The sequence below is a fragment of the Oncorhynchus mykiss genome, chromosome 7, assembly GCF_013265735.2.
Source record: "Oncorhynchus mykiss isolate Arlee chromosome 7, USDA_OmykA_1.1, whole genome shotgun sequence".
Lineage (NCBI taxonomy): Eukaryota > Metazoa > Chordata > Actinopteri > Salmoniformes > Salmonidae > Oncorhynchus > Oncorhynchus mykiss.
Window position 1 is genome coordinate 29,728,506 of NC_048571.1, and position 23,865 is coordinate 29,752,370.

Below are 23,865 nucleotides of genomic sequence, written 5' to 3' on the forward strand. Positions count from 1 at the left end.
TGATATTATAAAAGCAGGGCAACAATGTCAATACAATTGTACCCAAAATTGTCAGTTGGTTGCATAAATATGACTAAATGTTACATAATTGTAAATATGAAATATCAAAACCAAATGTACACCCATTTGTTAATATGTATTGGCATTAATGAACTTAATGGTGAGGCATGGAATAATAAAACGTATCTTTTGTCAGGCTGGATGTTTGAAATATGAGGTGATTTGAGTCATGCTTCTTCAGTAGTGGAATAAAGACAATTAGCACTTGAATGTTGTCAAGAAATTCTGGGGTGATGTAAGATTTTTAATAAAATTGATTATAGGTGTATAAGCTGCAAGTACATTGAAATTAAACTGTTTTCAAGTCATTGAAAAAACAACATCTTTTCAACTTTCATTTTCAACTACAACCAAACATATATTGAACATTGGGCATAGTCTTATTTTCAATGACATTTTGCTAAATGGGAATAGTGCAATGTCAAAACACAGGTTTAAATTGTCCAAATCAATAATCAATATGCAGAAACAGTTTGGGATATATTGAAAACCTAAACATTTTGAAGTGTTGCATTTTGATTCAAGTGGGTCATCAACGTGGTAAGTGTAACACAACTCAATTTTTGTTAGTCGCTTTCTGATAAATCTCATAAATAATACTATTTCAATTCATAGCCTGGATTTTTTCCCCCTGAGGCTAAAATCAATTTAACTGAACAGGGGGACAAACGTTTAGGGTTCTAAATTGTGACATCATTAAAATACTCCTACAATGTTAAAACATTCTACAATGTGACATCATTTCATTGACATCATGAAACAATTTCATGTATTTTCTGATGTTTAATCAGAGATCTTTTATCAGAGTATCTCTTCCCACATTGATCACAGCTATAAGGTTTCTCTCCTGTGTGTGTTCTCTGGTGTGATATCAAGCCGTTTTGCTGAGTAAAACTCTTCCCACATTGATTACAGCTATAAGGTTTCTCTCCAGTGTGTATTCTCTCGTGCGATTTCAGGGATTGTAGCCGAATAAAACTCTTCCCACAGTGATCACAGCCATAAGATTTATCTCCTGTGTGTATTCTCTGGTGTATAGTTAGATAGCTAGATGAGGTAAAACTCTTCCCACAGTGATCACAGCTATATTTCTCTCCTGTGTGTGTTCTCTGGTGTGATATCAAGCCATTTTGCTGAGTAAAACTCTTCCCACATTTATCACAGCAATAAGGTTTTTCTCCAGTGTGTGTTCTCTGGTGTATAGTTAGATAGCTAGATGAGGTAAAACTGTTCACACATTGATCACAGCTATAAGGTTTCTCTCCTGTGTGTCCCCGCCGGTGTACTATCAGGCTGCTCAGCTGAGTAAAACTCTTCCCACATTGATCACAGCCATAAGGTTTCTCTCCGGTGTGTGTTCTCCGGTGTATAGTTAGATAGCTAGATGTAGTAAAACTCTTCCCACATTGATCACAGCTATAAGGTTTCTCTCCTGTATGTCCCCGCTGGTGTCCTATCAGGTTGCCTAGCTGAGTAAAACTCCTCCCACATTGATAACAGACAAAAGGTTTCTCTCCAGTGTGTGTTCTATGGTGTGATTTCAGGGAGCTTGACTGAGTAAAACTCTTCCCACATTGATCACAGCTATAAGGTTTCTCTCCTGTATGTACTCGCTGGTGTATTTTAAGTTCTGATGAAGATTTGCAACGTTTCCCACAGTCAGAGCAGCAATGAGATTTCTTTCCTGTGGGTCTCTGCTGATGTTTCGTGAGGAGTTCTGATGTGGAGAGACTCTTCTCTGCCTCATCAGCATCATGATGTTGTTGAGGATCCCCAGAGGATCCACGATAGTCACATCTCTCTCCTGTGTGAATGACAAGGTCAGACAGATGGTTAAAGGCCCACAACAGCAGAAATCCACTGTTTATTTGAGGTAAAAGGTGATACCCATGAAGTTGAACAGCAATTGACGCCTGTTAAATTATATGACAATTGTCTTGTTTTCACAGTAGTAACATAGATGATTGTAGGCTAGAAATAAGTTATTAAAGTCGTTGAAATCCTAAGCAGTGTGCCAGACAACCTTTTGTCTCCAATATAGGCCCCTTTCTGTGTTTAATAAAATCGCGGCGCAAGGGCGATGCGCACACAATTTGATTGCAGAAACACCTCCTTGCTAATGAGGAAACCGATAGTTATGGATGTAGTATATCTGGTAATGAGGAAACCACTAGTTATGGATGTAGTATATCTGGTAATCAGGAAACCACTAGTTATGGATGTAGTATATCTGGTAATCAGGAAACCACTAGTTATGGATGTAGTATATCTGGTAATGAGGAAACCACTAGTTATGGATGTAGTATAACTGCATGGAGCAAAAATGGTGGGCGAAGATTTTAGTTTTTCATAATGTATTCTGAATATTACAGCGCAAGATCAGGAGTGCTACTCAAGGAAACTCACATTAAGCTCTGTGTCTATTCACTAATTCACCACCGTGGGGGAAAACTCAGGGGAGTTCTCATAGTCTGTCAGCAAAAAATAGCCTCCATTTCAGGTTAGAGTGCATTTCACACTACTGTAAGGCTCTTTTGAATGTCCTGATTAATATAATGTTTGTGTTATTGTTTGTGTTATTGTCAAAAATGTACTACTATTTAAGAACCACTTCAACCAGTAAAATGCTCTTTGGCTAGTTTGCCATCAGCCTGACAATGAGGGTTTGTACATTAACAAATTGGCCCATAACTTCACCTAACAACAACATAGCCCTGCTGTAGGACCCATAACTTCACCTAACAACAACACAGACTTACTGTAGGACCCCTAACTAACAACATAGACATACTGTAGTACCCATAACTTCACCTAACAACAACTTAGACCTACTGTAGGACCCATAACTTCACCTAACAACAACATAGACCTACCGTAGGACCCATAACTTCACCTAACAACAACATAGACCTACTGTAGGACCCATAACTTCACCTAACAACAACATAGACCTACCGTAAGACCCATAACTTCACCTAACAACAACATAGACCTAGAACTATAAACCATTTAATATTTCAGGTGAAACATGGAAAATAAAATGTCTTTGTCATGACATTTCATAACAGATAATAACATAATAGATACTTTTGTGAATAATCCCACCAGGCTACTCTATAATGTGCTGTCATTCTAAATGTCCTGAATGAAGGAAAATAGCTCTGTGTGTTGTCTATCCATCAAGGAACAGTTCTCTACACATTATGAGCAAAGTATCTCCGTGTCCAAACAGACTAACGGGACCCTACTGTAAATCAAGCAGACCCTACTGTAAATCAAGCAGACAATAACACATTATAAACATCAATATGTTAGGGATGTTGGAACCAACGTGGAGCACGGCATAACTGTCTTTACCGGTGTAATGAATGAAGAAGCACTTTGCTTGTTGTTGCATGTCGTGATGTTTGTAATTTGACTGTCAAAATTGTCAGACAGCAAGATCCAGTATTTACGTTGAAGTTCATCATATGACTTGTGCTTAACGTTCTGACTATAACTACTGCTCTCGGAGTTTTTATACCTAGCTGACCCAAACGGATACTAAATTAAACTGGCAGACCACCCAGACCTTACCCCGCAAGATACGTCAGTTTTGTCAATTTATTAAATTGTCTTTCATTTGAAACACTCCTGTCAATGTTGAGTAAGGACACACAACTGATTGCGCATATAGAACTAGGAAGTAGGATTAGTCTACCTGGCCTGCATGCAAATGTAGGTCTATAAATGTGCCCAACTAATGAGTTGTGGAGCTGCTTCTCAAAATAATGTTTTCTTCACCTCAAACAGCAAGTAAACAAAGTCTGATCAAAATCAATTGCGAAAGACAATAGTTCCTCAAAGTATTTTCGTAAAATATTTACAGCTCTCGCCCTTTCACCATTCCGCATTTGAGTTTTCTCCAGCCCTCATCCCTCAGCTGTTTACCAAACAAAGTCTCTGGGCAGCCATTTAGTTGCTTTTTAAAACCTAGGTTGTCCATTTAAAAAAGGCCACAATCAATCAACCAATCTGCCGTTCAAACAATAACAAAGCTGTAATTCCACCACTGTTTTGGTAATAAGATGATGGGAAATGTAACTCCTCTCAAATTCATAGACAGACCTATGGATGCAAGGACTGACCATCCATGATATCAACATTATAGTTTTAACCATGTTGAGGTGATACAGTGTTGGTTTACATTGTTTCTAAACATCGGAGTAAAAAAAGCTTACTTGGGGTTCTGATGGGGTACAACAGTTGAACTAAGCTCATGAGGCATGCGTTATATTCTTCAAGAATCAATGGCTATAAATAAATAATTTAAAAGCCAAAATAGTGACGTAGTAAATGCATATTTCCGCTTTAACACCAAACATCAGTTCAACAACTGCAGAGTTGTACTTACTAGTGTTAATCAGGGCCCGTTCATCGTTAGAACCATTGGATGCCTTAAGATGCATTTGGGAAACCAGGCGCAGATATCCAGTTCCCTCCTCTTCTTCCTTCTCCTTTTTCGATGTGACAGTCATCTCCCCCTCCCCCTCTTTCACTCCAAAAACAGCATCATCCTCTTTCTCTTCCTTCACTGTAACGTCGTTCACTTCTTCCTTCACGGTTACAGCCTCACCCTCTACTTGTTTTTGTATTGAAACAGTCTCCTCTTCCTCCTCCTTTTTCACGATAACGTCTTCCTCCGTCCAGCAGACCTCTTCTTTAGCAGAAGGAGAGTAGCTTAGTAACCTCATGGTTGGAGATGTTACCTAGCTAGGCTAATGCTAACTTAACCAGCCCGCTAGCTGAATAATAACAACAACACCATTAATATAGAATTCAATCCGATAACTAACTAGACCACAGAAGTAGGTTTTAAAACACAGTGGCTAATATACACTAAAGCGTCTAAAGAGCTTCATTGGTTCGTCTATTTTGTCTAGCAAGCTACCGAGGTGGCTGACGAACTGTTGTTGCTGTTGAAAGAAGCGTTCCGTCCACTAGATTATACGTCACACTAACAGCATTGCCTTAAATTCACACATCGCCATCTGCTGACTGGAGTGGGTAACGCAGTTGAGTAAAATGTACAGTCCTGGCCAAAAGTTTTGAGAATGACGCAAATATTATTAGCAGTAGCAGTATGGACGAAGTCTGTTCATTATATACATCTACATAATGTATTGTTACACCATGTAGGAACAGTATAGACCTAGTCTGTTCATTATATACATCTACATGATGTATTGTTACACTATGTAGGAGCAGTATAGACCTAGTCTGCTCATTATATACATCTACATGATGTATTGTTACACCATGTAGGAGCAGTATAGACCTAGTCTGTTCATTATATACATCTACATGATGTATTGTTACAACATGTAGGAGCAGTATAGACCTAGTCTGTTCATTATATACATCTACATGATCTATTGTTGCACCATGTAGGAGCAGTATAGACCTACAGTAGCTAGCTACTTATTTAGATGTAGTATGACTTAATGAAACTGCCTTAAATGTGCTGTAGTAAACATTTTTATTCGCACTAATCAATCAACACATTCCTGTCTTTGTATGTCTCAATATAATACTATTTAATTAAATCCATTTACAATATGAGGAAGCTCAGGGGCTGAACATTGTCGTGAAAGACGAGAAGGAGGAGGAGGATGTCACAGTAAAACAAGAAGTAGAGGGTGAGGCTGTTACCGTGAAAGAAGAAGAGAAAGACGTTTCAGTGAAAGAAGAGGAAGACGCGTTCAGAGAGAAAGAGGAAGAGGGAAGATAAAGAGGAGGATGCAGTTTTTGGAGTGAAGATGGAGGGGGAGATGACTGTCACATTGAAAGATGAAGTGGTGGAGATAGGAGATCTGATTAACACCAGTAAGTACCCCCTTCAATTTGTTTTTAACTTTGGATATTCAGAGTTGGCTCGTCAATACCTCTTCAACGGAGGGCCCTAGGATGATGATTGATATGTCTAGAATCAGACGACGTAGAGAAAAAGCTACCCCTTGTTTCCAAAAAGTGACTAAACATATATATTTGAGAAGGGTCTATCTGCTGACCGCAGACTGGGGAGCACTACATGTAGTGATTTTCATGTAGTGATGTTTTACTACACACCGTGCCCCCTAACAGTGCCATGTGAGAGTTGGGTTGGCTACACCAAAAATTATGGATATACTGACAAGATGTCTCTCCGCCCTAACAAGGGGAGTCGTTGTCCACAAAGTGGCACAGTGGGTTGTCTAGCTCCCGCCTATCCTTTCTTTGGATTGGTGGATACATCTTATTATTGTAATCTATATTTACGTTTATATACGTTTATATTCTATGAGGGTTGTTGACGTCAACCGCCTGTATTCAATGGAGAGAGATGCTAAGCTACTAGCATGAATATGCATAGCGATCTGGAGACAACACCTGTAGTGTTTTTATCAAAGTTGTCGGTATATCACGTGTCCACATAACAACTTAAGCATTACGAAACTTCTGTTGGATCAAGTAAACCTCACATAGCAAATAAGCCATTCATTTTGTTGTTGACCATATTCAACACTTTCCACATTGGGTTGATACTTGTTTCCACTTGGATACAACCTACTGTAACCTACTGGCATGACCGAGAGAGATACAACCTACTGTAACCTACTGGCATGACCTAGAGAGATACAACCTACTGTAACCTACTGGCATGAGCTAGAGAGATACAACCTACTGTAACCTACTGGCATGACCTAGAGAGATAAAACCACTTGGATACACCATACTGTAGTCTACTGGCTTGACCTAGAGAGCTAAAGTTGTACATTTCCTGGATTTTAAATGAATATTTTCTAGTAATAATGATAATTTGTATCTTCCTATCCACATGTGGGATCCCTCTCCTTTGTCGTCCTCTCTACACCAATAACAGACAACTACTGTGGGATCCCTCTCCTTTGTCGTCCCTTCTATACCAATAACAGACAACTACTATGGGATCCCCCTCCTTTGTCTTCCTCTCTACACCAATAACAGACAGCTACTGTGGGATCCCTCTCCTTTGTCTTCCTCTCTACACCAATAACAGACAGCTACTGTGGGATCCCTCTCCTTTGTCGTCCTCTCTACACCAATAACAGACAACTACTGTGGGATCCCTCTCCTTTGTCGTCCTCTCTACACCAATAACAGACAGCTACTGTGGGACTCCCGGATGTGATACAGCCTGTATTCGAACCAGGGACTTCTTGCACTGAGATGCAGTTACTTAGACCGCTGCGTCCGTGTGTGTTTAACTATTTAACTGTACTAGAACGCTTAAGAGGCCGCTAAAATTTAAAATATTGGTTATCGGTATTGTTTTTTGGAGCAAGGAAAATATTGGCCAAAAATGTAATATCGGTGCATCCCTTTATTCTAAAATTGATTATTATTTTTTTTAAATCCTCATCAATCTACACACAATACCCCATAATGCCATCACAATACCCCATAATGCCAATCCAATATCCCATGATGCCAATGCAAAAACAGGTTTAGATTTTTTGCAATGGTATTGAACATTTTCCCCAGGATAACTAGTCTGAGTAATGTAAGATGTAAGATCCCAGGATAACTAGTCTCAGAGTAATGTTAGATCCTAGGATAACTAGTCTCAGAGTAATGTAAGTTTCAGATAGTTTAACCCATTACAGTCTAAGCCCTGTCTGAGGGGGAGGTTCTTCTAAGCTATATGGAATTGTTTTAAGAAGGTTTAAATAAGATGGCTTCCCCAGTACAGTACTGTAGAAACACCCTCCAACATGAAGGGCTTCCCCAGTATAGTACTGTAGAAACACCCTCCATCATGAAGGGCTTCCCCAGTATAGTACTGTAGAAATCAGGACGGACTAATCAGAATACTATTATGTTACTGTATAGATGTATGAATTTTCTTTTAATCCTAGTACTGAATATAATGTGTGTAATTATAATCAAGAATTAGAACAAAGACCTTCTGTTCCTTGGTAGAAACGAATGAACTTATCGTCAGACTGGCTAGAATGCTTATCTACACAGGGGGACCTTGGCCTAGTCATAAATTATCTAAACTGGTGGAGGAGGATGTACGAAGGCTTGAGAACTATACTGCCATTGTACCTGAGTGGAGGAGGGACGGGACAGTTTGAAACCTGATGATGTCATTTTCAGTTTATAACCTGTTGTAAATTGTATCATGTTCAGTACTCTCGAGAATAAACGCCAGTGCTTGATTCTCAGACCATTTTATGCAAATAAGTTTCTTACAAATCCTTAGAAATGGGCTGAGTGTATTAATTGAATTGGGTAATAAACATATAGGAATTTAATTCCTCTAACAAGTTTACAGAATGCTGTCGTCTGCGTAGAGGTGGATCAGAGACTCACCAGCAGCAAGAGCGACATAATTGATGTATACAGAGAAGAGGGTCGGTCCAAGAATTGAACCCTGTGGCACCCCCATAGAGACTGACAGAACTCCGGACAACAGACCCTCCGATTTGACACACTGAATTCTATCAGAGAAGTAGTTGGTGAACCAGGCGAGGCAATCATTTGAGAAACCAAGGCTGTCGAGTCTGCCGATGAGGATGTAGTGATTGACAGAGTCGAAAGCCTTGGCCAGATCAATAAATACTGCTGGACAGTAATGTTTCTTATCGATGGCGGTTAAGATATCGTTTAGGACCTTGAGTGTGGCTGAGGTGCACCCATGACCAGCTCTGAAACCAGATTGCATAGAAGAGAGGGTATGGTGAGATTCAAAATGGTCGGTAATCTGTTTGTTGACTTGGCTTTTGAAGACCTTAGAAAGGCAGGGTAGGATAGATATAGGTCTGTAGCAGTTTGGGTCAAGAGTGTCCCCCCCTTTGAAGAGGGGGATGACCGCAGCTGCTTTCCAATCTTTGGGAATCTCAGATGACACGAAAGAGAGGTTGAACACGCTAGTAATAGGGGTGGCAACAATTTCAGCAGATAATTTTAGAAAGAAAGGGTCCAGATTGTCTAGCCCGGCTGATTTGTAGGGGTCCAGATTTTGCAGCTCTTTTAGAACATCAGCTGACTGGATTTGGGAGAAGGAGAAATGGGGAAGGCTTGGGCGAGTTGCTGTGGGGGGTGCAGTGCTGTTGACCGGGGTAGGGGTAGCCAGGTGGAAAGCATGGCCAGCCATAGAAAAATGCTTATTGAAATGCTCAATTATAGTGGATTTATCAGTGGTGACAGTGTTTCCTATCTTCAGTGCAGTGGGCAGCTGGGAGGAGGTGTTCTTATTTTCCATGGACTTTACAGTGTCCCAGAACTTTTTTGAGTTAGTGTTGCAGGAAGCAAATTTCTGCTTGAAAAAGCTAGCCTTGGCTTTTCTAACAGCCTGTGTATAATGGTTTCTAGCTTCCCTGAAAAGCTGCATATCACAGGGGCTGTTCGATGCTAATGCAGAATGCCATAGGATGTTTTTGTGTTGGTTAAGGGCAGTCAGGTCTGGGGAGAACCAAGGGCTATATCTGTTCCTGGTTCTAAATTTCATGAATGGGGCATGCTTATTTAAGATGGTTAGGAAGGCTTTTTTTTAATAACCAGGCATCCTCTACTGACGGGATGAGATCAATATCCTTCCAGGATACCCCGGCCAGGTCGATTAGAAAGGCCTGCTCGCTGAAGTGTTTCAGGGAGAGTTTGACAGTGATGAGTGGAGGTCGTTTGACCACTGACCCATTACAGATGCAGGCAATGAGGCAGTGATCGTGTGAGATTGAGGGCATCAAGCTTAGATTGTAGGATGGCTGGGGTGTTAAGCATGTTCCAGTTTAGGTCGCCTAGCAGCACGAGCTCTGAAGATATATGGGGGGCAATCAGTTCACATATGGTATCCAGAGCACAGCTGGGGGCAGAGGGTGGTCTACAGCAGGCGGCAACGGTGAGAGACTTGTTTTTAGAGAGGTGGATTCTTAAAAGTAGAAGTTCAAATTGTTTGGGTACAGACCTGGATAGCAGGACAAAACTCTGCAGGCTATCTTTGCAGTAGATTGCAACAGCACCCCCTTTGGCAGTTCTATCTTGTCTGAAAATGTTGTAGTTAGGGATGAAAATGTCAGAATTTTTGGATTCAGATACAACTAGAACATCCGGGTTGGCAGAGTGTGCTAAAGCAGTGATTAAAACAAACTTGGGGAGGAGGCTTCTAATGTTAACATGCATGAAACCAAGGCTATTACGGTTACAGAAGTCATCAAAAGAGAGTGCCTGGGGAATAGGAGTGGGGCTAGGCACTGCAGTGCCTGGATTCACCTCTACATCACCAGAGGAAAAGAGGAGGAGTAGGATAAGGGTACGGCTAAAAGCAATGAGAATTGGTTGTCTCGAACGTCTGGAACAGAGAGTAAAATTAGGTTTCTGGGGGCGATAAAATAGATTCAAGGTATAATTTACAGACAAAGGTATGGTAGGATGTAAATACATTGGAAGTAAACCTATGTATTGAGTGATGATGAGAGAGATATTGTCTCTAGAAACATAATTGAAACCAGGAGATGTCATCGCATGTGTGGGTGGTGGAACTAATAGGTTGGATAAGGTATAGTGAGCAGGACTAGAGGATCTACAATGAAATAAGCCAATAAACATTAACCAGAACAGCAATGGACAAGGCATATTGACATTAAGGAGAGGCATGCTTAGTCGAGTGATCAAAAGGGTCCAGTGAGTAGTGAGGTTGGTTGGGGTCACGGTCACAGGGGTTATGAAGGGCCTCCCCAGTATAGTACTGTTTTATACCAATGATCATTTGGCTTTCTGATTTTAAATTGTAAGACTCCTTGAATTATCAACCAAAAAAATGAATAAGTTAATTTATGTCAAATTATAAGGCCATACTGCTATAACCCATAGTAACACATTGGATAACATTCACAACATGGAACAACGGTAACCATAGTAACATTGTTTCCCCCAAAACATCTAAAGGAAGTTTGTTCTGAAGTGTCTGGTTTCCTAATTAGCAGGGAGGAGTTTCTACAACAAGATATACTACATCCATAACTAGTGGTTTCCTCATTACCAGATATACTACATCCATAACTAGTGGTTTCCTCATTACCAGATATACTACATCCATAACTAGCGGTTTCCTCATTACCAGATATACTACATCCATAACTAGCGGTTTCCTCATTAGCAGGGAGGAGTTTCTACAAAAAGATATACTACATCCATAACTAGTGGTTTCCTCATTACCAGATATACTACATCCATAACTAGTGGTTTCCTCATTACCAGATATACTACACCCTCATAACTAGGTGGTTTCCTCATTACCAGATATACCACATCCATAACTAGTGGTTTCCTCATAATCAGATATACTACATCCATAACTAGTGGTTTCCTCATTACCAGATACACTACATCCATAACTAGTGGTTTCCTAGTTATGGGGGGGGGGGGGGGGGCTGGAACTGTCAGCTAAATGGTAATAAACTGTGGTAAAAGGCTTCAGGAGATAATCCAGATTAGTGTGTATGTATGTGCGTTAGTAATAGACGGGGTAAAAATAACGGTTTTGTATATGCACGTCAGAGATCTCAGAGAATAAACGCTATTGATGTCGGGTCGATGTCTATTTTATGCAAATAAGGATCTTACAAATTCTTAGAAACGGACAGAGTGTTTGCTTTGTATAATTAAATTGGTTAATGAACATATAGGAAACAAATTCCTTCATCATGGGGTCAGTCCTAGTACAGTGTAGTCCACTAAATGGGGTCAGTCCTAGTACAGTCCACTAAATGGGGTCGGTCCTAGTACAGTGTAGTCCACTAAATGGGGTCAGTCCTAGTACAGTGTAGTCCACTAAATGGGGTCAGTCCTAGTACAGTGTAGTCCACTAAATGGGGTCAGTCCTAGTACAGTCCACTAAATGGGGTCAGTCCTAGTACAATGTAGTCTACTAAATGGGGTCAGTCCTAGTACAGTCCACTAAATTGGGTCAGTCATAGTACAGTCCACTAAATGGGGTCAGTCCTAGTACAGTGTGGTCCACTAAATGGGGTCAGTCCTAGTACAGTCCACTAAATGGGGTCAGTCCTAGTACAGTGTGGTCCACTAAATGGGGTCAGTCCTAGTACAGTCCACTAAATGGGGTCAGTCCTAGTACAGTGTAGTCCACTAAATGGGGTCAGTCCTAGTACAGTGTAGTCAGCTAAATGGGGTCGGTCCTAGTACAGTGTAGTCCACTAAATGTGGTCAGTCCTAGTACAGTGTAGTCCACTAAATGTGGTCAGTCCTAGTACAGTCTACTAAATGGTGTCAGTCCTAGTACAGTGTAGTCCACTAAATGGGGTCAGTCCTAGTACAGTCTACTAAATGGGGTCAGTCCTAGTATATTGTAGTCCACTATATGGGGTCAGTCCTAGTACAGTCTACTAAATGGGGTCAGTCCTAGTACAGTCCACTAAATGGGGTCAGTTCTAGTATAGTGTAGTCCACTAAATGGGGTCAGTCCCAGTACAGTCTACTAAATGGGGTCAGTCCTAGTATAGTGTAGTCCACTAAATGGGGTCAGTCCTAGTACAGTGTAGTCCACTAAATGGGGTCAGTCCTAGTACTGTGTAGTCCACTAAATGGGGTCAGTCCCAGTACAGTGTGGGAGGTTCCATCGGGCCATAGGACGTCCCAGGGGATTTACTGGCGGCAGTAACTAGTTCCATCGGGCTCTAGGACTTCCCAGGGGATTTACTGGCTGCATTCTCTAGTTCCATCAGGCTCCAGGACTTCCCAGGGGATTTACTGGCTGCAGTAACTAGTTCCATTGGGTAGTAAGTCAAGGGGTCTGAATACTTAACATGTCAAATGGCCATCCCTAAACCAAAATGGGTAACGTGTCAAATGGCCATCCCTAAACCAAGCTGGTTAACATGTCAAATGACCATCCCTAAACCAAGCTGGGTAACGTGTCAAATGGCCATCCCTAAGCCAAGCTGGTAACGTGTCAAATGGCCATCCCTAATTCAAGCTTGGTAACGTGTCAAATGGCCATCCCTAAACCAAACTGGGTAACGTGTCAAATGGCCATCCCATTAATTAAAACCTCTTAAGGATCTCCACGGATCGGTGTCCCATCCACGGGACGGGTGAGCTAATGTGCAATTAGGATTAACAAGAACATTTCCCAGGACATAGACATATATGATATTGGCAGAAAGCTTACATTATTGTTCATCTAACTGCACTGTCTAATTTACAGTAGCTATTACAGTGAAAGAATACCACGCTATTGTTTGAGGAACTTGTAAAGAATACATTATGGCCTTTCTTCTGCATTTCAAAGATGATGCTATAAAAATATAAAAAAATGTTTTAAATGTTTTTTTCTTTGTATTATCATTTACCAGATCGAATGTGTTATATTCTCCTACATTAATTTCACATTTCCACAAACTTCAAAGTGTTTCTTTCAAAAGGTATCAATAACATGTACAGTGCCTTGCGAAAGTTTTCGGCCCCCTTGAACTTTGAAAGTTGAAAGTTCAAGGGGGCCGAATACTTTCGCAAGGCACTGTACATGAAGGAGTTGTTTCATGATTTCAATGAATTAATGTCACAATGTAGAATGTTTTAACATTGTAGTAGGTGTATTTTAAGGATGTCACAATGTAGAAGCCTCAACGTTTCCCCCTTATGAATTGATTTCAACATGATATGGATATTAGCCTCAGGGGGGAAATCCAGGCAAAAAAATATAGGCTCGGAAATGGAAGAGTACTATTTATGTGATTTAACAAAAATTGACAAACAAAATAAGAGATAAAATCAAATGTATTTATATAGCCCTTCTTCCGTCAGCTGATATCTCCAAGTGCTGTACAGAAACCCAGCCTAAAACCCCAAACAGCAAGCAATGCAGGTGTAGAAGCACGGTGGCTAGGTAAAACTCCCTAGAAATGCCAAAACCTAGGAAGAAACTTAGAGAGGAACCAGGCTATGTGGGGTGGCCAGTCCTCTTCTGGCTGTGCCGGGTGGAGATCATAACAGAACATGGCCAAGATGTTCAAAGATCACGTCAGTGACTCAACCCACTCAAGTGATGCACCCCTCCTAGGGACGGCATGAAAGAGCACCAGTAAGCCAGTGACTCAGCCCATGTAATCGGGTTAGAGGCAGAGAATACCAGTGGAGAGAGGGGAACCGGCCAGACAGAGACAGCAAGGGCGGTTCGTTGCTCCAGAGCCTTTCTGTTCACCTTCACACTCCTGGGCCAGACTACACTCAATCACATGACCAACTGAAGAGATGAGTCTTCAGTAAAGACTTAAAGGTTGAGACCGAGTTTGCGTCTCTCACATGGGTAGGCAGACCATTCCATAAAAATGGAGCTCTATAGGAGAAAGCCCTGCCTCCAGCTGTTTGCTTAGAAATTCTAGGGACAATTAGGAGGCCTGCGTCTTGTGACCGTAGCGTACGTGTAGGTATGTACGGCAGGACCAAATCAGAGAGATAGGTAGGAGCAAGCCCATGTAATGCTTTGTAGGTTAGCAGTAAAACCTTGAAATCAGTCCTTGCCTTGACAGTAAGCCAGTGTAGGGAGGCTAGCACTGGAGTAATATGATCAAAGTGTTTTAGATTTTAGTTTTTCACAATGTATTCTGAATGTGAATGGGGGAAAACTCAGGGGAGTAACATCCATTTCCAGGTTGCTTATGAGTGCATTTCACACTACTTTGGATTATAATTGTAAGGCTCGTTTGAATGTCCTGTTTAATATGTTTGCTACAGTATTATGAATTATGTGTAATTATTAAAGAACCGCGTTAATGACAGTATCCATTTGGGCGTTGTCAATAAAGTTAAGATTTTATTTTGTTTTTAACCTTTATTTAACCAGGTAGGCCAGTCGAGAACAAGTTCTCATTTACAACTGCGACCTGGCCAAGATAAAGCAAAGCAGTGCGACAGAAAACAACAGAGTTACACATGGGATAAACAAACGTACAGTCAATTACACAATAGAAAAATCTATATACAGTGGGTGCAAATAGAGTAAGGAGGAAAACGCAATAAATAGGCCATAGTAGTGAAGTAATTACAATTTAGCCAATTAACACTGGAGTGATCGATGTGCAAGTAGAAATACTGGGGTGCAAAAGAGAAAAAATAAAAATAAAAACATGGGGATGAGGTAGGCAGTTGGATGGGCTATTTACAGATGGGCTGCGATCCGTAAACTGCTCAGATAGCTGATGCTTAAAGTTAGTGAGGGAGATATGTCTCCAACTTCAGCGATTTTTGCAATTCGTTCCAGTCATAGGCAGCAGAGAGCTGGAAGGAAAGGCGGCCAAAGTAGGTGTTGGCTTTGGGGATGACCAGTGAGATATACCTCCTGAAGCGCGTGCTATGGGTGGGTGTTGCTATGGTGACCAGTGAGCCGAGTTAAGGCGGCCTAGCAAAGACTTAGAGATGACCTGGAGCCAGTGGGTTTGGCAACGAATATGTAGCGAGGGCCAGCCGACAAGAGCATACAGGTCGCAGTGATGGGTGGTATAAAGGGCTTGAGTGACAAAACGGATGGCACTGTGATAGACTGCATCCAGTTTATTGAGTAGAGTGTTGGAGGCTCTTTTGAAAATGACATCGCCGAAGTCAAGGATCGGTAGGATAGTCAGTTTTACGAGGGTATGTTTGGCAGCGTGAGTGAAGGAGGCTTTGTTGCGATATAGGAAGCTGATTCTAGATTTAATTTTGGGTTGGATATGCTTAATATGAGTCTGAAAGGAGAGTTTACAGTCTAACCAGACACTTAGAATATGTGGACAACAACAAATACCTAAGTCAGAATCGTCCAGAGTAGTGATGCTAGTAAGGCGGCGGGTGCAGGCAAGATCGGTTGAAGAGCCTGCATTTAATTTTACTAGCGTTTAAGAGCAGTTGGTGGCAACAGAAGGAGTTTGGTATTGCATTGAATGGCATTGAAGCTCGTTTGGAGGTTTGTTAACACAGTGTCCAAAGAAGGGCCAGATGTATACAGAATGGTGTCGTCTGCGTAGAGGTGGATCAAGGAATCACCCGCAGCAAGAGCAACATCGTTGGTATATACAGAGAAAAGAGTCGGTCTGAGAATTGAACCCTGAGGTACCCCCAGGGAGACTGCCAGAGGTCCGGACAACAGGCCCTCCGATTTGACACACTGAACTCCATCTGAAAAGTAGTTGGTGAACCAGGCGAGTCAGACATTTGAGAAACCAAGAATGTTGAGTCTGCCGATAAGAATACGGTGATTGACAGAGTCGAAAGCCTTGGCCAGATCGATGAAGACTGCTGCACAGTACTGTCTTTTATCAATGGCGGTTATGATATCGTTTAGTACCTTAAGTGTGGCTGAGGTGCACCTGTGACCAGCTCGGAAACCGGATTGCACAGCAGAGAAGGTACGGTGAGATTCAAAATAGTCAGTGATCTGTTTGTTAACTTGGCTTTCATAGACTTTAGAAAGGCAGGGCAGGATGGATATAGGTCTGTAACAGTTTGGGTCTAGAGTGTCACCCCCTTTTAAGAGGGGGATGACCGCGGAAGCATTCCAATATTTAGGAATCTCAGACGAGACAAAAGAGAGGTTGAACAGACTAGTAATAGGGGTTGCCACAATGGCGACGGATAATTTTACAAAGAGAGGGTCCAGAGGGTCTAGCCCAGCTGATTTGTATGGGTCCAGGTTTTGTAACTCTTCCAGAACATCAGCTATCTGGATTTGGGTGAAGGAGAAGCTTTTTGGAGTTAGAGCTACAGGATGCAAATTTCTGTTTGAAAAAGCTAGCCTTTGCTTTCCTAACTGACTGTGTGTATTGGTTTCTGACTTCTCTGAAAAGTTGCATATCGCGGGGATTATTCAATGCTAGTGCAGTACGCCAAAGGATGTTTTTGTGCTGGTCGAGGGCAGTCAGGTTTGGAGTGAACCAAGGGCTATATCTTTTCTTAGTTACACATTTCTTGAAAGGGGCATGCTTATTTAAGGTGGTGAGGAAATTACTTTTATAGAACAACCAGGCATCCTCTACTGACGGGATGAGGTCAATATCCTTCCAGGATACCCAGGCCAGGTCGATTAGAAAGTCCTGCTTGCAGAAGTGTTTTAGGGAGCGTTTGACAGTGATGAGGTTGTCGTTTGACCGCGGACCCATAACGGATGCAGGCAATGGGGCAGTGATCGCAGAGATCCTGATTGAAAACAGCAGAGGTGTATTTGGAGGGCAAGTTGGTCAGGATCAAATCTATGAGAGTTCCCATGTGTACGGATCTAGGGTTGTACCTGGTGGGTTCCTTGATAATTTGTGTGAGATTGAGGGCATCTAGCTTGGATTGTAGGACGGCCGGGGTGTTAATCATATCCCAGTTTAGGTCACCTAACAGAACGAACTCTGAAGATAGAAGGGGGGCAATCAATTCACATATGGTGTCCAGGGCAGAGCTGGGAGCTGAGGGGGGTCTGTAACAGGCGGCAAATGAGAGAGACTTATTTCTGGAGAGATTAATATTTAAAATTAGAAGCTCTAACTGTTTGGGTTTAGACCTGGAAAGTATGATAGAACTGTGTAGGTCATCTCTGCAGTAGATTGCAACTCCTCTCATTTTGACGGAAAATGTTGTAGTTGGGGATGGAATCTTCAGAATTTTTGGTGGCCTTCCAAAGCCAGGATTCAGACACGGCAAGGACACCAAGGTTGGCGGAGTGTGCTAAAGCAGTGAGTAAAACAAACTTAGGGAGTAGGGTTCTGATGTTAACATGCATGAAACGAAGGCGCCTGGGGACACACAGGCCCTGGGTTAACCTATACATCACCAGAGGAACAGAGGAGTAGGATGAGGGTACGGCTAACGGCTATCAGAACTGGTCGTCTAGTGCATTGGGAACAGAGAGTAAAAGGAGCAGATTTCTGGGCGTGGTAGGATAGATTCCAGGCATAATGTACAGACGGGTATGGTAGGGTGCGGGTACAGTGGAGGTAAACCTAGGCATTGAGTGACGATAAGAGAGGTTGCATCTCTGGAGGCACCAGTTATGCTAGGTGAGGTCACCGCATGTGTGGGAGGTGGGACAAAAGAGTTCTCTGAGGCATGTTGAGTGGAACTAGGGGCTCCGCAGTAAAATACAAAAATTATAACAACCCTAAACAACAGTATACAAGGCATATTGACATTAGACAGACATAAAGCGAGGCAATCACAGGTGTTGATTGGGAGAGCTAATCACAGGTGTTGATTGGGAGAGCTAGCTAAGACAACAACAGGTAAGACAACAACAGTTTATCAGCTAAGACAACAACAACAGGTAAAATGGAGATGAATGGGCAGAGAGGGTCAGTTAACTACACACAGGGCCTGAGTTCGAGGCTGGGACCGACAGGTAAACAAAATAAACAAAATGGAGTACCGTGATTAATGAACAGTCCAGCAGACATCAGCTACGTAGCCAAGTGATCATAGGGTCCAGTGAACAGCAAAATATGAACCAGGGAAGCCGATATGGTAGTCTTTACTACGCTGGCTGGGAGATGCGCCTGGCTCGAGACTAACTGGGACAATGGCGTTAGCCACTGTAGCCAATCTGGTGCAAAGGTCCAGAGCTTACGGCAGGAATCCGGTGATGTAGTAGCTTCTAGTCATCTTAGTGAAGAGTCTGTGAGGCATCAGCTGTGTAGCTGAGTGCTCATAGGGTCCACTGAGCAGGCAAGGAGATGGGCCTGGCTCAAGGCTAGTTTCGAGGCTGGGCCACTCGGTGGCAGCTAGCTAGCTGTGATTATGCGGTGTAATGGTCCAGAGTAAGGACGCACACCTAATTATGCATATAGAAGTAGGACTAGTCTACCTGGCCTGCACACAAATATAAGCCTATAAATGTGCCCATTTGGGGATGTCTCATAGTATTTCTGATTGTCTTAGTGCACCACCACTAATGAGTTGTGGAGCTTCTCAAATACATTTTTCTTCACCTCAAACAGCAAGCAAACAATGTATATTCAAAATCAATTGTGTATGGCAATAGTTCTTCAAAGTATTTTCGTAAAACATTTCCAGCTCTCACCCTTTCGATAACCACTCGTCATGAAAGGGAAAAAAGCATAACGGCTGAATTTTTTTCCTTCTGGTTAGGTTATCTTGATCTCTGGCTCCCTCAAGTAATTTGTGTGTCTTCATTATTTGATCAAACAGCATGCTTAAAACGTCTTGTGGCTGCAGAGGCAGTATTGAGTAGTTTGGATGAAAGGTGTCCAGAGGTGCCCAGAGTAAACGGCCTGCTCCTCAGTCCCAGTTGCTAATATATGCACTCTGAAGTTTCTAAAACTGTTTGAATGATGTCCATGAGTATATCATAACTCATATGGCAGGCAAAAATCTGAGAAGAAATCCAAACAGGAAGTGAGAAATCTGAGGTTGGTCGATTTTCAACCCAACCCCTAATTAATTCACAGTGGGATATGAATGAAGTTGCACTTCCTAGGGTTTCCACTAGATGTCAAACGTCTTTAGAAACTTGAATGAGGCTTCTACTGTGATGTGGGGCTGAATAAGAGCTGAATGAGTCAGGTTACTGGCAGAGAGCCATTTCCTGGTCACGTGCATTTCACATGATAGCGACCTGCGTTCCATTGCTTCTCTACACACAAAGGTTGGAAAGTTATTGAAGATTTATGATAAAAACATGATTCTATACTTAGTTTGAAATGTTTTTGTAATTTAGAGTTTTGAAGTTTTTGACCTGCGAGCGTTTGGATATGTGTACCTAATGCCCTAACAAAAGTAGCTACTTGGACATAAATAAATAATGGACATTATCGAACAAATCAAGCATTTATTGTGGAACTAGGATTCCTGGGAGGGCATTCTGATGAAGATCAAAGGTAAGGGAATATTTATAATGTTATTTCTGATTTCTGTTGACTCCGGATACATTTTTTTTCTTTCTGAGCGCCTCTCAGATTATTGCATGGTTTGCTTTTTCCGTAAAGCTTTTTTGAAATCTGACACAGCGGTTGCATTAAGGAGAGGTATATCTATAATTCCACGTGTGTAACTTGTATTTTCATCTACATTTATGATGAGTATTTCTGTTGAATTGATGTGGCAATGCAACATCACTGGATGTCTTTGCACCAATGTAAACTCAGATTTCTTTATATAAATATGAACTTTATCAAACAAAACATACAGTGAGGGAAAAAAGTATTTGATCCCCTGCTGAGTTTGTACGTTCGCCCACTGACGAAGAAATGATCAGTCTGTAATTGTAAGTTTATTTGAACAGTGAGAGACAAAAAATCCAGAAAAATGCATGTCACAAATGTTAGAAATTGATTTGCATTTTAATGAGGGAAATAAGTATTTGACCCCTCTGCAAAACATGACTTAGTACTTGGTGGCAATCACAGAGGTCAGATGTTTCTTGTAGTTGGTCACCAGGTTTGCACACATCTCAGGAGGGATTCTGCCCCACTCCTCTTTGCAGATCTTCTCCAAGTCATTAAGGTTTCGAGGCTGACGTCTGGCAACTCGAACCTTCAGCCCCCTCCACAGATTTTCTATGGAATTAAGGTCTGGAGACTGGCTAGGCCACTCCAGGACCTTAATATGCTTCTTCTTGAGCCACTCCTTTGTTCCGTTGGCTGTGTGTTTTGGGTCATTGTCATGCCGGAATACCCATCCACGACCAATTTTCAATACCCTGGCTGAGGGAAGGAGATTTTCACCCAATATTTGACGGTAAATGGCCCCGTCCATCATCCCTTTGATGCGGTGAAGTTGTCCTGTCCCCTTAGCAGAAAAACACCCCCAAAGCATAATGTTTCCACCTCCATGTTTGACGGTGGGGATGGTTTCTTGGGGTCATAGGCAGCGTTCCTCCTCCTCCAAACACGGCAAGTTGAGTTGATGCCAAAGAACTCGATTTTGGTCTCGTCTGACCACAACACTTTCACCCAGTTGTCCTCTGAATCATTCAGATGTTCATTGGCAAACTTCAGATGGGCATGTATATGTGCTTTCTTGAGCAGGGGGACCTTGCGGGTGCTGCAGGATTTCAGTCCTTCACGGTGTAATGTGTTACCAATAGTTTTCTTGGTGACTATGGTCCTGGCTGCCTTGAGATCATTGACAAGATCCTCCTGTGTAGTTCTGGGCTGATTCCTCACCGTTCTCATGATCATTGCAACTCCACGAGGTGAGATCTTGCATGGAGCCCCAGGCCGAGAAGATTGACAGTTCTTTTGTGTTTCTTCCATTTGTTATTCTGTCTCTCACTTTCAAATAAACCTACCATTAAAATTATAGACTGATCATTTCTTTGTCAGTTGGCAAACGTACAAATCAGCAGGGGATCAGCAGGTTAGTGATTCATTTTATCTCTATTTGTGCTTTTTGTGACTCCTCTCTTTGGCTGGAAAAATGGCTGAGTTTTTCTGTGGCTTGGTGGTGACCTAACATATTCGTTTGTGGTGCTTTGGCTGTAAAGCATATTTGAAATCGGACACTGTGGTGGGATTAAGAACAAGATTACCTTTAAAACGGTATAAGATACTTGTATGTTTGAGGAATTTTAATTATGAGATTTCTGTTGTTTTGAATTTGGCGCCCTGCACTTTCACTGGCTGTTGTCATATCGATCCGGGATTGCTGCCCTAAGAAGTTTTAAAGCATCAGACCAGTTCGGTACATATAGTTGATTTTATTAAAACACATAAAGGTGTGTATATATATATGGAAAAATACAAACAAAATTTCAACCAATCGATTGGTAGAATGAACAGATGACTCTAGGTGATTTATTTTAGTTGGGGATAACACTAGAACATGATTTTGGGGCTCCTGAGTGACGCAGCGGTCTAAGACACTGCATCTCAGTGCTTGAGGCGTCACTACAGACACCCGGGTTCAAGTCCAAGCTGTGTTTACAACCGGCCGTGATTGTGAATTAAATAAATGTTAATTTTTTAAAAATTAAATAAAACATAGTTCATTCAGAAAGTTCAGACCCCTTCCCTTTTTCCACATTTTGTTACGTCACAGCTTTATTTTAAAATGTATTTAAAAAAACAGAATCCTCATTAATCTACACACAATAATGACAAAGTGAAAACAGGTCAAAAACAGAAATACCTTATTTACATTCAGACCCTTTACTATGAGACTCAAAATTGCTTTCAGGTGCATCCTGTTTCCATTAATCATCCTTGAGACGTGCTTCTACACCTGCATTGCTTGCTGTTTGGGGTTTTAGGCTGGGTTTCTGTACAGCACTTTGAGATATCAGCTGATGTACGAAGGGCTATATAAATAAATTTGATTTGATTTGATTTGATGTATCTACAACTTGTTCGGAGTCCGCCTGTGGTAAATTCAATTGATTGGATATGATTTGGAAGGCACACACCTGTCTATATATGGTCCCACAGTTGACAGTGCATGTGCATGTCAGTGCAAAAACCAAGCAATGAGGTCAAAATAATTGTCCATAGAGCTCCGAGACAGGATTGTGTCAAGGCACAGATCTGGGGAAGGGTACCAAAAACAATTATGCTGCATTGAAGGCTTTCCTCTGACACAGCCTACTATATAGGTCCCGGATGGCAGGAAGCTTGGCCACAGTGATGTAATGGGCCGTTCGCACTACCCTCTGTAGAGCCTTATGGTCAGATGCCGAGCAGTTGCCATACCAGGCGGTGATGCAACCGGTCAGAATGCTCTCAATGGTGCAGCTGTATTACCTTTTGAGGATCTGGGGACCCATGCCAAATCTTTTCAGTCTCCTGAGGGGGAAAAAGGTTTTGTTGTGCCCTCTTCACGACTGTCTTGGTATATACCCACGTGGGTGATTGAAAGATGAACTGAGGTCCACACTGCAGTCCAGTTGATGGTGGTAATGCACCTTAAAGTTGGTTGCCAACCTCCATATAAAGTCCAAATAAGAAAAGAAGCCCCAAGGAAGGAGAAATGACAAGAAACTAATTTGGTTTACCTTTTGGGGCATCGCAACTGGTTTCCTATTTTGATGTGAAAGTATTTAAAATAATTTTGATGTGATATGAAACTATTATTTTAAATAATTTTGATGTGGTATGAAAGTATTATTTGAAATTATTCTGATGTGATATGAAAGTATTGTGTGAAATTATGTTGATGTGATATGAAAGTACAGCGATTTATGTTTCTAGAAACGTATTTGTTAGAGGAATTAAATTCCTATATGTTTATTACCCAATTCAAATAATACGCTCAGCCCATTTCTAAGGATTTGTAAGATACTTATTTGCATAAAATGGGCAGAGACCAGTCTCAAAATCGAGCAATAGTGTTTATTCTCGAGAGTACTGAACATGATACAATTTAGAACAGGTTATAAACTGAAAATGATGTCATCAGGTTTTAAACTGTCCCGTCCCTCCTCCACTCCGATACAATGGCAGTATAGTTCACAAGCCTTCCTACATCGTCCACCACAGGTTTAGATCATTTACGACCAGGCCAAGGTCTCCCTGTGTAGATAAGCATTCTAGCCAGTCTGACGATAAGTTCATTCGTTTCTACCAAGGAACAGACAGTCTTTGTTCTAATTCTTGATTATAAATACACACATTATATTCAGTACTAGGATTAAAAGAAAGTTCATACATCTATACAGTAACATAATAGTATTCTGATTAGTCAGTCCTGATTGAAATGTATACATAATTAGTCATTATCAAAATACCACCTAACATAAACCAATACTTGCATTCACTCTGACTGTTTTTAGGCCTATATCAGAATCATAACTCTTCTTATCAGGATTTTCGTTAC

The 23,865-nt window shown here is 41.5% G+C and overlaps 1 protein-coding gene across 1 annotated transcript; it reads right to left on the reverse strand.

Annotated features, from left to right (window-relative positions):
• Positions 1-270: 270 nt before the first annotated feature.
• LOC118965276 (zinc finger protein OZF-like) lies at positions 271-5,050 on the reverse strand. Its single transcript, XM_036983131.1, has 2 exons — positions 4,454-5,050; positions 271-1,864 (listed from the first exon to the last, which is right to left on the reverse strand). Exons 1-2 carry the CDS (start codon positions 4,791-4,793, stop codon positions 813-815), a joined length of 1,392 nt encoding a protein of 463 aa, XP_036839026.1. The 5' UTR covers positions 4,794-5,050; the 3' UTR covers positions 271-812.
• Positions 5,051-23,865: the final 18,815 nt, after the last annotated feature.

Coding starts and splice junctions, on each gene's coding strand:
- LOC118965276 (XM_036983131.1), bottom strand. CDS start 4,793: ATGAGGTTACTAAGCTACTCTCCTTCTGCTAAAGAAGAGGTCTGCTGG. Junction 1,865..4,453: donor ACGGGCCCTGATTAACACTA/GTAAGTACAACT, acceptor TCATTCACACAG/GAGAGAGATGTGACTATCGT.